Raw genomic sequence first — 14864 nt, forward strand, 5'->3', positions numbered from 1 at the left:
GTGTGAGAGGGACTTTTAGGGTAAGCAGGAGTTCCTGTGCTAAAGCCTCACACCCCACCCCTCCAACCCCCCTGCCATGGAGTCAGCTCTCAGTAGGGTGAGGTTGCCAGTAGATGCAGATATTAGATCAGGCTTCTGTCTGATTCCACGCTCTATGGCAGCCTCACTCTTAATGCACTCCTTATTGTACATTACCTTTCATTATGTATGTAGAGTGCTGCAGGGATGACATACTTCTTTTCTTATTTCCTGACTATGAGACTAGGGAACCTGAAGTGCAAAGCGCTGACTCATTTCCAGGTTTTAGGAGTCATCCTGCAGCACTCTATACAGCCGCTGTCCTCAGACCAGCTTTAACCCATTGTTTCAGCCTTTGCATGGCGGCTGAGATTGATGCGATGCATGGCTAAACAGACGGGGGCGGTCGCCAAAAACCTCCAACCTTCTCTGCCCTCAGGATTCCCAATCATAATGCCCTGCTCCAGATGCCCCCCCATACCCTCCCCTCCAACTCCACAGTGTTGTGCCTCACTGCCCTCACCATCGCTGTTCAGTCTGCACACTCCTGTTTGTGCAGATATTCATCACACATGTTACACTGTTGCATCAAAACTGAGGTCAATATATTAGTTCATACACAAGGATGACTACACTGTCATCTCATGGTCTGGGTCCGACAGTGTTCACTGGATTGACTAGCCTTTTTATATTGATCATTGATCATGTCTGAATCAGGTGTTAGCAATGGGTATATAGATAGGGGATGAGTCGATACAGATATTAGCATCGTGGGATCTACGGTTCCTAAAGCTTGACTCATGCTATAAGGATTAAACGTCAGTATATTTTCACCTTGCTTGGAACTATATAAAATGATGTAATTGTAATCATTTCTATTGCGCTGGGCGAGCATTGAACTCAGTATTGTGATAAAAAAAGTTAAGTTGAAAAAGTCTTTACTATCTATTTAAACTAATTAAAAATAAATGCACTACATGGTCAAAAGCAAGTATGCAGACACCCCCATGACATACTGTGCACCTTGTAAATCGTGCCCCCCTTTCATGCTTTGTTTTTATTTTTCTCATACTTTGGTTCAATGGTTTGAGTTTATAATGACCCACCTGCTGTGTGTACCATCATCCAGCTTTCTTTCACCCACATCAACTGTATTGTCATTTCACTCTCTTTCGCTGATTTCCTGTCTGTGTTTTGGCCCTGCCAGATTGTCTCTGCAACTTGGACATCCCCATCATCGACGTGGAACTGAACTGTATTTTCGACCTGCCCCACATCTCCCCCTTCAGGAACTCGGTGGCACTGCGTGAACCCACAGGCTTCAGAGCCGAGTCGGAGGAAGAGTCTGAAAGCACAGTGCTATGACGCCACTGAGCCCCCCCCCCCCCTCCCCTGGCACACACTCATACATTGACCTTTTCACTTCTCCCACTGGATTACTTACAGCCTCGCTCTGGATCTCATCGTCACACCTCACTGTACTACAGAGGGGTGAAACTGTGAGAAAACAACAAAAGATACCCAAAATGAATCCGGATCACACGAGGCGATGGCAACAATATTGTCAGGGGACAACACATACTTTGACATTTTGTGTTTACTGTTTGTTTTTATTATTAATGTTTTTTGTTTATTTTTGCCTTATTTGATTCACTTGCAATATTGCCTTTAACTTCACACACGAGACTGGAAAAGGCATTATGTAATAACACAATATTTAACAACCAGGAACAATTTCACACATTTTTGTGTCATTTTGTAATAATCCGCAACATTTTGTAAAAAACCGCCTGAGCACAAAATGTAATTAATTTCTCCGCATTTTATAACAAATACATTTATAACGAAAACCCGGAACCCTTTTATTCATTAATATGTAATAATACATTATCTAAGTATTACAAACCTAAATGCACGTCTTCATTCCAAAAAAGTGTAATATGCATACTGACTCATTTGCAAATACACAATTAGTTAGGTAGATTATATTTCATTGGTCAAATCTACAAATGCAATGTTAGCCTTCTTTAAAGAACAGATGAAGACTTAATTGGTTACCATATAATGTATATTTTACATTTCAATCAATAAAATAGCTTAATATTTTTGCAAATACCACTTTAGTATCTAATAATTAACATTAAAATGCGGGTAAACGTTTTACATTTTTCATTCAAGCTGTTGACTTTACAAAATGCTGCTGTTATTACATGAAGTGGAAATGCACTACATGTTCTGGAGTTGTTACATAATGTGTTATTAAAGGCTGCTGGGAGGGATGAGTGCGCTCTGCTGCTGCTTCTCCTGAGTGAATTTAAGAAGTACTGTACATCTGTCCTGCCAACTCTTCCTGTTCCTGTTTGTTTCCCATCTCACGTTCCTCTTCATCCCTCAGGGGTATCAGTTGAAATGCCTGTGGAGGCAACAACCCTGAGTATGTTTCCCGCCTGAGCGTTCACTGTGAGTGTGCCGTTTTGGAAAGTGTGTGTGTGTGTGTGTGTGTGTGTGTGTGTGTGTGTGTGTGTGTGTGTGTGTGTGTGTGTGTGTGTGTGTGTGTGTGTGTGTGTGTGTGTGTGTGTGTGTGTGTGTGTGTGTGTGTGTGTGTGTGTGTGTGTGTGTGTGTGTGTGTGTGTGTGTGTGTGTGTGTGTGTGTGTGTGTGTGTGTGTGTGTGTGTGTGTGTGTGTTCTATCTGATGTTGCACTGTTGGTGTCGTGGCGCTCAAACAGGAATGCATGTTTTAGAGATTTAGGAAACGACCAGGTTGCAAAGAGGTAAAAAAAAAACAATCACACTCTCATCTGTATTTACATCAATCAGGATATCAATCACTGAATATTTATTGTTTATATTGTACATTTTCAGAATATATGATACAATTAAGGTTTTAAATCAGATCAAATCCTATTTTGTATCTAAAGAGCTATAAAGATACCATTTCCTCCAGATAGCATACAGATGCTGTCAGAACTCTATTAAACATATGAGATACATACAGGTACAAATTGAAAGGGTTTGGAAATGAAAAACTCCATGTGATAAGTAATAAGTCATTTCCAGTTTGCAGACTGTGGATTAGGGTCCACAGAGAGTCCATGATGCCTGGAGTGTGCCACGGGGACATTTGCTGAAATGAATAATTATGAAGCTGTTAGCAGCTGTTATCTATTGGCAGGACCGCGGCTCCTGCTCTGTGGGATGGACTTTCCTTAGAGGTGTCCTGTGGAGTTTTCTTGTAAATGAACAGAAGTTATGTTCACATTTAGTGTCTCTCACCAGACACAAGCAAAGCGATTGAAAGAATATCCTTCCTTTAGCAGAGTACGATGCCTATGTCCTCGCAGTTTTCTACTTCTCTGCTTCTGAGGGCTTATTGCTGTGACCACCAAATCAGTGGAATTGCACAACATCGGCAGGGGACTGTTATTTGTGTCCCACCTTCATTGAATCAGTTTTGCAAATAAGAGCTGAAATCGCAATTTGGAATTAAATATCCAAATTGCGATGGACACAATATTTGTTATATGTGTCAATATACTATCTTTAACATGTCACTGTATTGTGTTGCTGTAGAGATGTCCTGGCAAATGCTGATCATCCTAATGATAATGTTTTTTGGAAAATCTTTGTTACAGAACCTAGCAAAATGTGATGATTTAGTTATTGAAAAATAATTCCCTCCAATATCGTGAATAATGTCACAATTTCAATATCAATCTAAATGATAATAAGAAGATAAGTAGATCTGTTTTGAAATGATTCAAGCTAAGTGAAAATATCATCTGTATCCACCTCAAAGTGTAGTCCCAAAGCGCTGCTACTGATCAAAAACTCCACAGGGCCCCTTACTCTATCATACTGCTGGAATAAATATGAAGAGCCAACCACTAAGTGATAACAATATTTGAATAGCAAATGATAAAGCAAGGGACACAACAATTGTGAATTATGATCGAAAGACACACATTTATGAAAAGTAAAATCAAAGGGTCTTTTTAGAAAGTAAAGATCAGGCATTCAACAGACAGGAGCAAGTGACAAAGGCTGTAAACTCAACACTAACGTATCAAAGTTTAAAGTTGATAAGGTAAACTTGTGAGCCAACAGCTGCCTGTTAACTTATCCAGCGTCACAGAGCAGCATCATCATTCACGTAACACTCCGACGGCACCCTTCAGGCTCCCTCTGCGACGCCAAACCTCTGCAGAGTCCTCCCAGCGAGGTGTTGTTCAGCTGAGCGGGATGAGATCTCATCCTCCTGCCCTGAGGTGTAATAACGTCCTATCATATCTCAACTGAAAACAGTCACACTCCCTGAAAAGAAGGTGCTATTTTTGTCGCCTCAGTGGCAAAAACAAGCACACCTTTATCTCTGGCAGCCCCCCCCCCCCCAAGACCCCTGTCTGATGATGCTGGTATTTTCGGTCTATATAAGTGAACCAGAGGCAAGTGCAAAGATATGTATGTGTTTATTTTAATGAGAGTATTTATACAGATATATTTCTGAATACTTTTTACGAGGTCTGAAGAGTTGTGATTGTTTCCACTACACATGAATCTCATCCAAAAAAAACTAAACATGGGACCAGAATTTCCCTGCTGTCGCATCGAAACCTTTTCAGGAAGCAGAAAACTTGAAAATCAATAAAACTGGAGTAACAAGGTTTGCATTCGACAGCAGCAGTTTGCCTTGTGGGGGGTTTCACCATGACCCATCCAGATTTGACTCTCCATAATGTCCTGAAAACATCCACTACACATGGCCTCAAAGTCACTGTGCTGCTCTGCACCCTCTATCTTTCAAATATCACTTACAGGACTTTTGTAAATAGTGAGCCGCTGTACATACCAGTTCTGTATATAGTGGCAGGGGAGAAATCAAATATATATATATAGATATATGAAAATACTGCATTGAAAAATATGTCGATGAACATTATATTACAATGTCGCTGGTTCTAGCACAATATCGCCACATTCACACAAAAAAAAACTGTAGGCTCAAGGTTAATCTAGATTTAGATTTACTTAATAAAAGCTGCTGATAGTGCTTGTGTTGCAGATAAGAATTAACCTCTTGAACCCTCATTTTAGCTTTGCAGTTCAATAATATTGCCTTTCTGTATTAGCTTGTTGTAACACATCTTCGCAGCTACATGATACTACATTTCTTCAAATGGAGAATTCAAGATGTTCCAACAGAGAATCCAGCATATTTGATATTTCTCTAAATGTGCGGATCTTGTTTAAAATGTCAAATAACTTTCTGTGGGCTTGCACAAAGCTTGTCCGAACAACCTGCAGCTGTAACGCAGGGTTTGAGAGGTTAAAAGAGACTCTGCATGAAACTGTTGCACCGCTGTCTTTTAGTTTGCCAGCGAAACAAAAACTAAGATCTTTACAGTAACCTTAGATAGATATGTGATAGATAAAAAAAGAACAAATCAGAACCTGCAAAAAAAGTTTCCCAGGCACAGAAACAACCGGATATTTAAGGGCTGTGAATAACACATTTTTTTCCGATAAAATGTCTGGCATTTCTGCTCTAAGTTATCAAAGTAACACTTTCTGTCAATCAAAAAAATCGACCTCATGTTTCAGCTGTGCTACAATTCACACCAATGATCCAATCCGACCCTTCAATCGATACAGCATCTATGCCAGTGTTTAGAAATAGGAGTTTCTTTTTCTTTTCTTTAGAAAGTAATTGTTACAATTTGGCTGTGCTGAAGTGAATGGTGTGTCCTGTCTTTGTCTGGATTTCTGTGTTACAATGTGCTGCTCTTCGTTTTGTACTAAAGGGTTTCAGATTAAGGCTTGTACATACAGTATTCATCAAACACAACTTTATTAACAATAACCCTGTCGAGCAAGAGACAGCCGGGAGACAGTCTCCAGTATTACAGCTTTTGCAAGCATGCCCTTTGAGCACTAAAAAGACGAAAGGCCTTTTTTACATGAATAGGTGGAATGTATTGGTGATAGACGATGTTCACCTCATAGGTCGTGATGAAGGCAGACTGTTTGTGTTGTGGACATATTCTCAAGTAAAAGAGGGTGGTGGGGTATTTGATCAAAAGTGTCCGTTTTGGGTCGGGAGGTGTGGGGGGCGTTTGATTCGATGTGTGAAACTCGGCAGCATGCTTTTTTAAACCATGCCTATGAAATGTGTCTCATCTTTGGTCCTATATAAATGTGCTTGTATTTATTTTTTATAAGTGAATAGATCAACCTTTATAAAAGAAGAAGAAGAATTTAGTGGTGCCCTTTGACCTTTTTTAGTCAACTTTCCACCAGTTTGTTTTGAAACCATCATGATTTACTGTTTCCCCCATGTATCTTCTGTGTTTATACAGTGTCTATAGCAAATAAGAAAAGCACATCTGGCTCAGAACAGAGATCCCTGTCAGGAAATCAAGCTGTCGTTATGTTTGTGCCCAGAAAACTACGCTTTCAAAGGACTACAATCTCTAGAAAAGTTCAAGAAAATCATATAGCAAGCAAGAAAAAACCATGCTGCATTTGTTTGAACCCAAACTATTGTAGATTACACTGTGGTGCATGCAGCCATTGCAAACATCCATCTCCAATCCTCTTTTCTTTCCTTGTTTTTGCTTATGTTCCAATTAATGGGGGCCAAAATAAAAAGGGAACACATGAGTGATCAAGGAATCTTTTGAGACTTCAAAGTGATTTGTGTGAAACTGTAGTGACGCTGTGGACTCTTTAAAGTTTTGAGGAAATGCCTTTTTATTGGACGAGCTATCCCCCGGTCACCGAGTGGAACACAGTGTACAGTAAGATAGAATTAAAATTAACCTCATCCGAATGTTGAAACTATTAAAAAATGTTTTTATATTACCTGGAGTTTCTGTGCCTTTGTTGCAAATGTGGTGTCACTGTTATTTCACATAAACAAGTGTTATATATAACAGCATTTGGAAATAAGCATATTGAAGAACACAACAAAGCTGCAGTATATTACATGTTGTTAACAAACTGTCACGGTGATTTCTCTCCTCCAGGAAGCCTTCAGTCACATCCAAGGCAGTTCAGTGAAGGCCAAACATTCTGCAGAGGCATAGAACACTCCATTACGTTTCTGAATTGCGAGGTGAATCACAATTTCAAGTCTCTGACAGTGACAGCACTGAAATGCACCTAGCATGAAGACCTCTAAGATGAACATTTCACATGCTCTGCTAAACGTTAAACCTCAAACACACAGCTGTCATGTTAAAACCAAGCTGTGCTGCATGCAAAGGTTGGAGCATGCAGAGAAAAGTACAACAAGACTCAGTGTCTACAGCCAAAATGCTGTTTCTCTGAAGCCAATGCTAACATGCTGATGATCTTGAGTTTAAGCATGGTGCTAATTAGCAGTAAACACAAAGTACAGCTGAGCCTGATGGGAAGGCCATTAGTTTTGCAGGTATTGGGTCATCATTCTAATGTGGAACTACAGCCAGGAAAACCAAATTCCCCCAGGATAATTCAAGTATTTCTGAATCTGATTCTTTTCAGACAGATTTATATTTTCTTCAAGGATTTACCTTCCGTTCATCATGAATGTCTGAATACAATTGGAACAAGGTCATTGTTTTGCAAGTGTCAAGACTGACCAGTCCGAGGTAAAGGTGAAGGCTTAACTGTGAGTTTCACAGTAAATAACGAGATTCCCTACCTTTGACCTTTTGTCCACAACATTAAACCGTGGTGAGGCGGCTGCTGCGGATCACTTGTCCTGTTAAGTGATCAGAACACAGAGCAAAATGTTACTTGGTGCAGATTTGCTTCATTCAACACTTTGAATCATCGCTAAAATCTACAAGATTATTACATTATATTATTATAAAGACAATCATCTTTTCATTAGATTCATGTTGGATGAGTAAGCATACAGTGCATCCGGAAATTATTCATACTCCTTCACTTTTTCCACATTTTTGTTATGTTACAGCCTTATTTCGCCCCAGTCTGAGGGCCAGAGCGCTCTGGAGCAGGTTTTCATCAAGGATCTCCCTGTACATTGCTGCATTCATCGTTCCCTTGATCCTGACTAGTCTCCCAGTTCCTGCTACTGAGAAACCTCCCCACAGCATGATGCTGCCACCACCATGCTTCACTGTAGGGATGGTGTTGGCCAGGTGATGAGCGGTGCCTGGGTTCCTCCAGACATGATGCTTGGCCTTCAGGCCAAAGAGATCCATCTTGGTTTCATCAGACCAGACCATTTGGTTTCTCGTGGTCTGAGAGTCCTCTAGGTGCTCCATGGGGGCTTTCATGGGCCTTTTGCTGAGGAGTGGCTTCCTTCTGGTCACTCTACCATAGAGGCCTGATTGGTGGAGTGCTGCACAGATGGTTGTCCTTCTAGAAGGTTCTCCCATCTCCACAGAGGAATACTGGAGCTCTGTCAGAGTGACCATCGGATTCTTGGTCACCTCTCTGACTTAAGGCCCTTCTCCCCCGATGCTCAGTTTGGTTTGGGTTTGGGCTTTAGCTCTAGGAAGAGCCGTGGAGGTTTCAAACATCTTCCATTTGCAAATGATGGAGACCAATGTGCTCGTTGGGACGTTCAATGCTGCACACATTTTTCTAAAAACATTTCTAGAAACATCTCAAGGATGATCAGTGGAAACGGGATGCGCCTGAGTGTCAAAGCAAAGGGTTTGAATACTTATGTACATGTGATATTTCATTTGATTATTCTTAACACATTTGCAAAAGATTCTTTAAAAACATTTTTTATTTGTCATTGTGGGGTATTGTGTGTGGAATGTTGAGAAAATAAAATAAATTAATCCATTTGGAAATAAGGCTGTAACATAAGAAAATGTGAAAAGAGTTAAGGGGTATGAATACTTTCCGGATGCTCTGTATATTTATCATCTGCTCTTACCAAAGTCCATGTGGATGTGTAGCGGTGAGTTGTACATCTGAAGGTGTTGCTGAGGCGTCAAGAGCTCCTCTCGAGCCAGCAGCTTGTAGAGAACCCTCTGAGAGGCGATCAGCTCCGGGGTCTCTTCCCACACGGACCCAGGAACAGCCTTCAATACATCAATACATTCTATTTAGTTTATGTTTTTAAGTAAAGAAATAAAATGTGTTAGTTATTTCTGACTATGGAGGACCAAAGCTGCCATTTTAATCAATAAATAAAGCTTAATAGAAAGTGATAAATTAAAAAATAAAAGACAGAAAGCAAAGTAGAAAAAGAGCCTCAATCACCAAAAGAATGTGCATGTTAATTAAAGAAAACAATACATTTTCTCAGAAATACAAACATTAATAAACTAAATTTATATATTTATTTTAAGTTATTATTAATAATAATTGTCAATTTTGTATAAATTCATCATGCTCATATCTAATTATTTCTCAATTTATTATTTTCTGGTTTTCTTTCACTTATTTTGTTGCCTTGATGTTGTCAACTAACAGCCAATAGTTGATATTATTTTTAAATGACCAGGAACATTTATTGAGTGATTGAGGCTTTTATTGCTACATTTATTTAATACTTATAGTAATTATTTCTGTTTGAATCTTTTACTACAATGACAGCTCTAGGCCTCCATATGCTGTACATCAATCTCTAAAGAGACCATCAAACTGAACACACCTTTTTAGATTTGTCCAGTTTCTGCAGCCCTGACAGAACGGTACACACTAACGTTTCTGTGGTCTCCTCCTCATCCTCAAGAGCCTTCGCTCCAGGGTCTCCTGCCACCTGGTCTGCTTCGAGCACCTTCAACGACATGAAACACTCAAACTCATGCATACGGATTATAATTCAGAGAGGGAAATCATAGAAGAGGGGAAATCTAAATAAATGTGTGGAGAAAGTTAATGAACGCTTCTGATGGCTGGTGCTGTAACAACACCTCACTAAGAAAATGTAAAGTATCACCCAGTGTTCTTTTTCTTCTATTAATCAGTGTGGGAGAAGTATTCAGATGTGTTACTTAAGTAAAAGTAGCAATACTACATTTTAAAAGTAAAAGTCCTGCATTCAAAATCTTACTTAAGTAAAAAGTATTGTTATTAATGGCCGATTTCAGAATCGTATATTGAATTGCTGGGTCACTGTTATGATTATTCATGTATTTTGATCACAACTGGTAAATGAAGAGCTCATTTGAATAATTTGTTATACTGCTACTTGATATCTTAGCCTATAAATAGATTTTGTATTAGCTAATATTATAGCCTAAAAAGTAAGTTACAAAAGCTGGCAAATAAATATGGGGAGTACAAATGTAAATATTGGCATCTTAAATGTAGTGGAGTAGAAGTACAAAGTAGCATAAACTGGGAATACTCAGGTAAAGTGACTCAACATTGTATTTAAAGGTCCCATGTCATGGCCATTTCTACTGATCATAATTCCATTGTTGAGGTCTACTAGAATAGATTTATACTGTGCAATTTTCCAAACTCACATTGGTTTCTCATACAGCATCTCTGTAAAGTATGTGTATTCACCGGTATTCACTCTTTGTCCTAAACGGCTTGTTGGACCAATAAGTGTGGCTTGATATTGAATAAGAAAAAGGTTGATAACGCTGTGAGCATGGGTCTGCGGAGAGCATTTCTCCGTGATCCCAACTTAGAAGTCCGAAAAACGTTTACCCATTTAAACAGTCGTGGTAGATACCTTGTTTGTTTTAAACATCATAAATACACAAACAGCAATGAATACTTACAGGTTGTGTACCCAAATCTCCCGCTGGTCCAAACAAAGTAGGAACAGCATCGTTCTTCAGTGCCCTACGCTGCTCATACCCGGCATGAATCGCTGAAAGGTTTGGGAAGCTTTGTTTCGTGAAAGGCTGGCAGAGGGTGCGGCCATAGCTCTGGGCGTGGCTACTGGGTATCCCTATGTAGTGATACCCAGGAAGTAAACAATGGAAAATGAGAAATCTCCAACGAGGCGTTTTGGGGCAGCATAGACTGTGATGGAGTTTTACTCGCTACAGGGTGTACTTTGAGGGTTTTGACTCTGCACACCGTTTACATGCAGAAAAACCTTCATAACACACAAGGGGACGGGTAATAACCGGAGAAGCATGACATGGGAGCTTTAAGTACAGTACTTGAGTAAATATACTGTGTTACTATCCACCACTGATATGAATGCATCCTCAAAGATGAAAGCTCACCTTGTAGCTCCACTGTTGGAACAGCCTGCTCTGAGGATGATGGGCCATGAACACAACCCTGGGAGCTTCCAGCAAGGCACTGAAAGAGATGGAAACAATGTTTATGGTTCTGTTTACCAGATATGACAGTCTGGTTTTAGGGTATTCTTATCACTTTTTATTATTCTACAGTGACCTCACCGGGGTGTTTATGGACCTAGTTACACATGAAAAAAACATAAAGTCAAAAACAGACTAACAAAGGAGCACACACACAGGTAGACATTATTATTTGAACACGCTCAGCAAAACCATGACAGTAATTTTAAGTTGTATGTTATTCATCTGTCAAACATGATACCTTTGTCTTCAAACATACATATATGTGCTTTGAAGTTGGCAGGGTATGACTTCATCTACTAATATTATTTTATGATCTTATTGTTTTCATTTTATTATACTTTTCATGTGAGGATGAATGAAGCATCATTACCCGTGTGTCTGGTGTTGCATGTCTTTAAGGTCCGTCAGAACAGAGAGCAGAACCTCTCTGGATGACTGGAAGAGAGCCACAGAGAAGTGCACCATATTGAGTCATAATGGATAACAGTAATGAGGACTGAGCAAATACAAAAAACAAAAGGCAGCCGCATATCTGAACAAATGCATAGAAAGATTGTAGTGGTTGTCAGTGATTACTAGAATACATTTGTTTAGTTGGTTTATTTTGGTAATTTGTATTTATTTAATTGACTCCAATGTTGTAAAAACACTCACATTGCACTTTAAGTTTGTACCAATCTTGTATGGGTCATTTGTTTCAACCAACTGTGGATCCTGAAAATCCAAAATACTTGCAATAGCTTACATTTTTGGTTGAATGTATCCAAAAGTATTCAAATTCGATTACATTTTTTGTAATTCAGTGGATTAAGTTTCTATGCAACCTTAATGATAACACAACACACATCTTCCTCATAGACAAACTTGAAACTCACTTCGATGATATGCAGCAGACAGGATGGGTAAATGTACAGCCGGCCCGTCATCAGATCCCATGAATATCGTTTGCTAAGCTGAAAGTTGAGTCTCTCGTAATGAGCTGAGTGGAGACAAACAAATGAACAGTTTGTTGCAGATAAGTGAGAAATGAGGAAGCCTGACAACTTGAAAGTGTCTCTGTCGTTAACACACAGTTCAGCCTTTCTTTTATTGGGTCAGTATTCCTAAGCAGGAACTAGAAAAAGCCCAACAGACAGGACGCCCTGCAGACGCATTCTCATAGAGGTGTGAAAGCTTGTAAAAACTCCAACAAAAGGGAAAAGACCGTCTGTCACAGCTCTTTTCACATTGTTGTCATTTTAAGAGTTGAGAAATAGATGTTTCTCCACATAGATCAGTACATCTGTAACACCAATTACCATCATCCTGCACTCCCCTGAAGGAAAACAAGATGAAATTGGTAGAAGGTGATTAGTTCATTGATTTGAATGAAGGGATCTTGTCAGTGGAATAGCAGTGCCTTATTATTATCGAGCACTGAGCTATTGTGCCCCCGCTCTTCGTGGCTCTAAGGTAATTGCTGGCTGACCTCCAAGTTCTGTCCTGTCAGCGAGGTCGTGGGGGAGCCGAGCAATCACTATCAGCCGCTGTAGCACGATCCTCTGGGGAGACAGCGGGGAAAAGTCTTAGAGAAGCTGCAGAGCAACAGCAGAAAGTGCTTTGTTACATATCACACACATACAGGAGGGAACACACATGCACAAAGTACAAATAAGCTATATATGTTAATACATAATGTGCTGTTTGATATCATGCCTTAATTAAACTTAGATCTCAGAACTCTATAATACAACATGTCTCTACTCTAAGCTGTATTTTTACAAACCTCTTCCTTTTCTAGATCAGTCTTCTTTGTCATAAGTAGGTGAAATAAACTACTCCCAGATTCCTCCTCTTTCTTTTGTCCTGCTTTAATGTCTTCCATCTTACCGTCTCCTCGTCCAAATCAAGCACTGAGTGAGTAAAGCCTTAGCGAGCTGCGTGCCCTCTCTGTTTATACAAGCTTATATCCTAGAAACCTATTGTTCCCCAGATGCTGTAAAACCAAACCTGCTGCACTCGGATGCAATTACGTATATATTTCAGGCTGCATGAAAAAGGCACGAGCCAATCCCAGCCTTGTATTTCAGGTGATAACAGCCAATAGGAGGAGGGTGTGCAAAGGACAGAGGACACAGTAGAATAAAAAGTTTTGGTTCAAGTTAGCTGTTTCCTCCTATGATAGGAGAATGTATTATTACTAATTTTACAAAATGAAACGAAATAAATCAATTCAAAAATCAGTTATTTGTCAAACTAATAAATACATGTTTTATTTCTAAGGCTTTTATGTCTACATTTCCTTCAAATAGAATTTATTGTGTCCTCAATTTACTGTAGGTAAATTGCTAGTTTTCATATATAAGTCTAAATTGTATTTGAGATATATTAAGTGGCAGACAAATGTCATGTGATCAATATGGCTACTTCAGTGATTGTTGGCAATTATTTTGGACCTTTTTTAAAGTGTTTCCCTTTATTATGGGTTAGTCGAGTAACGTTCAAATAATGTACACATAGCAGAGTAGCTAGGTGAGCTAGCTAACTCCTACCATTACAGGCTGCAGCAGCACAAACCTCTCTCATATGACTGTTGAACACGTCGAACATGGTCGCTGAGTCTTCTTCCATGTCCTCGGAGTCTCTGTCCCAGGAAAAGCTCGTCATTTTCTCTAAACTCTTCTCAGTCATTTTGTCTAATTAGTTTTAGGAGCTCCGCACGGTTACCATGGAAACATGCAAGGTAATGACGTGTTTGACGTCAAAGACCACGCAGTTGACAAACCAAGCCAAATCTTATCACCTGTTGAAAAAAAAAATGCAAGACTAACTTAATCTGAATTCTGTATTTAGAGAGATAAATGTAGTATATTATAATAATAATAACACAACAATTAATACAAATGTTACCAAATGTAGAGGACAAATGTGTAGAAACATTTCCAGTTAACTAAATACATTATGTCATGATTTTATAAATACTCTCTTGGTAAATGAATAGTAAGACAAGTACATAGAAAGTAATATTGATATTATTGATTTAATTTCAGAATTTAGTTCTTTTTTTGGGGTCAAAACCTATGGTCACAACAGAGGTTTTTTTCAATACTTATTTTTTAAATGACTCAACCTACAGATATGTTAATAAGTTAAGAAATGTACCCTTTTTTAAGTACATTTTTATTTATTTAATTAAACTACAAATTAAATAATTTATTGTGTCCCCATTTTAACCTCTAAAATATATTTTTAACTATTATCAAATACTTTAGAATGCTTATTTTATATGTTTATACTTTGTACCTTAAAATTCTGTAATCTAATAACGTTGAGTAAATTAAGATTCTCCATACAGATGGCCTGCACAACACAAGAACACCTTGTTTACACAGTTAATTTAACAACACAATATGACTTTATTTATTTCAAGATCTGTTTATTCTGTCCCTAACATCATAAAAACTTAAATCAATTAATACTAAACCCTGTTGTAGTCGATGAGCAGCAGATGGTGCTAACTTGATATTTACTCCGTTATTTGTTATAATGCGTGATCATGCGCAGTTTGTGTGCAGCAGTGAAGCTCGTGAACACAGCAGAGCAAG

General features: G+C 38.9%; 1 protein-coding gene across 1 annotated transcript; it reads right to left on the minus strand.

Annotated features, from left to right (window-relative positions):
- Window positions 1-4476: 4476 nt before the first annotated feature.
- Window positions 4477-14001, minus strand: tex47 (testis expressed 47). Its single transcript, XM_079658187.1, has 9 exons — window positions 13837-14001; window positions 12749-12821; window positions 12156-12259; window positions 11651-11715; window positions 11179-11257; window positions 9639-9764; window positions 8916-9063; window positions 7701-7760; window positions 4477-7087 (listed from the first exon to the last, which is right to left on the minus strand). Exons 1-8 carry the CDS (start codon window positions 13948-13950, stop codon window positions 7723-7725), a joined length of 747 nt encoding a protein of 248 aa, XP_079514313.1. The 5' UTR covers window positions 13951-14001; the 3' UTR covers window positions 4477-7087; window positions 7701-7722.
- Between the last annotated feature and the right edge of the window lie 863 nt (window positions 14002-14864).

This window comes from Notothenia rossii, assembly GCF_949606895.1.
Source record: "Notothenia rossii genome assembly, chromosome: 11".
Classification (NCBI taxonomy): domain Eukaryota; kingdom Metazoa; phylum Chordata; class Actinopteri; order Perciformes; family Nototheniidae; genus Notothenia; species Notothenia rossii.

Excerpts from the sequence above, each read along its gene's own strand:
- tex47 (XM_079658187.1), bottom strand. The coding sequence starts at position 13,950 with ATGACTGAGAAGAGTTTAGAGAAAATGACGAGCTTTTCCTGGGACAGA. Across the intron at positions 12,822-13,836 it reads TCAACAGTCATATGAGAGAG|AGGATCGTGCTACAGCGGCT; the intron begins GTTTGTGCTGCT and ends CTGTCTCCCCAG. Across the intron at positions 12,260-12,748 it reads TGACAGGACAGAACTTGGAG|CTCATTACGAGAGACTCAAC; the intron begins GTCAGCCAGCAA and ends GTCTCCACTCAG.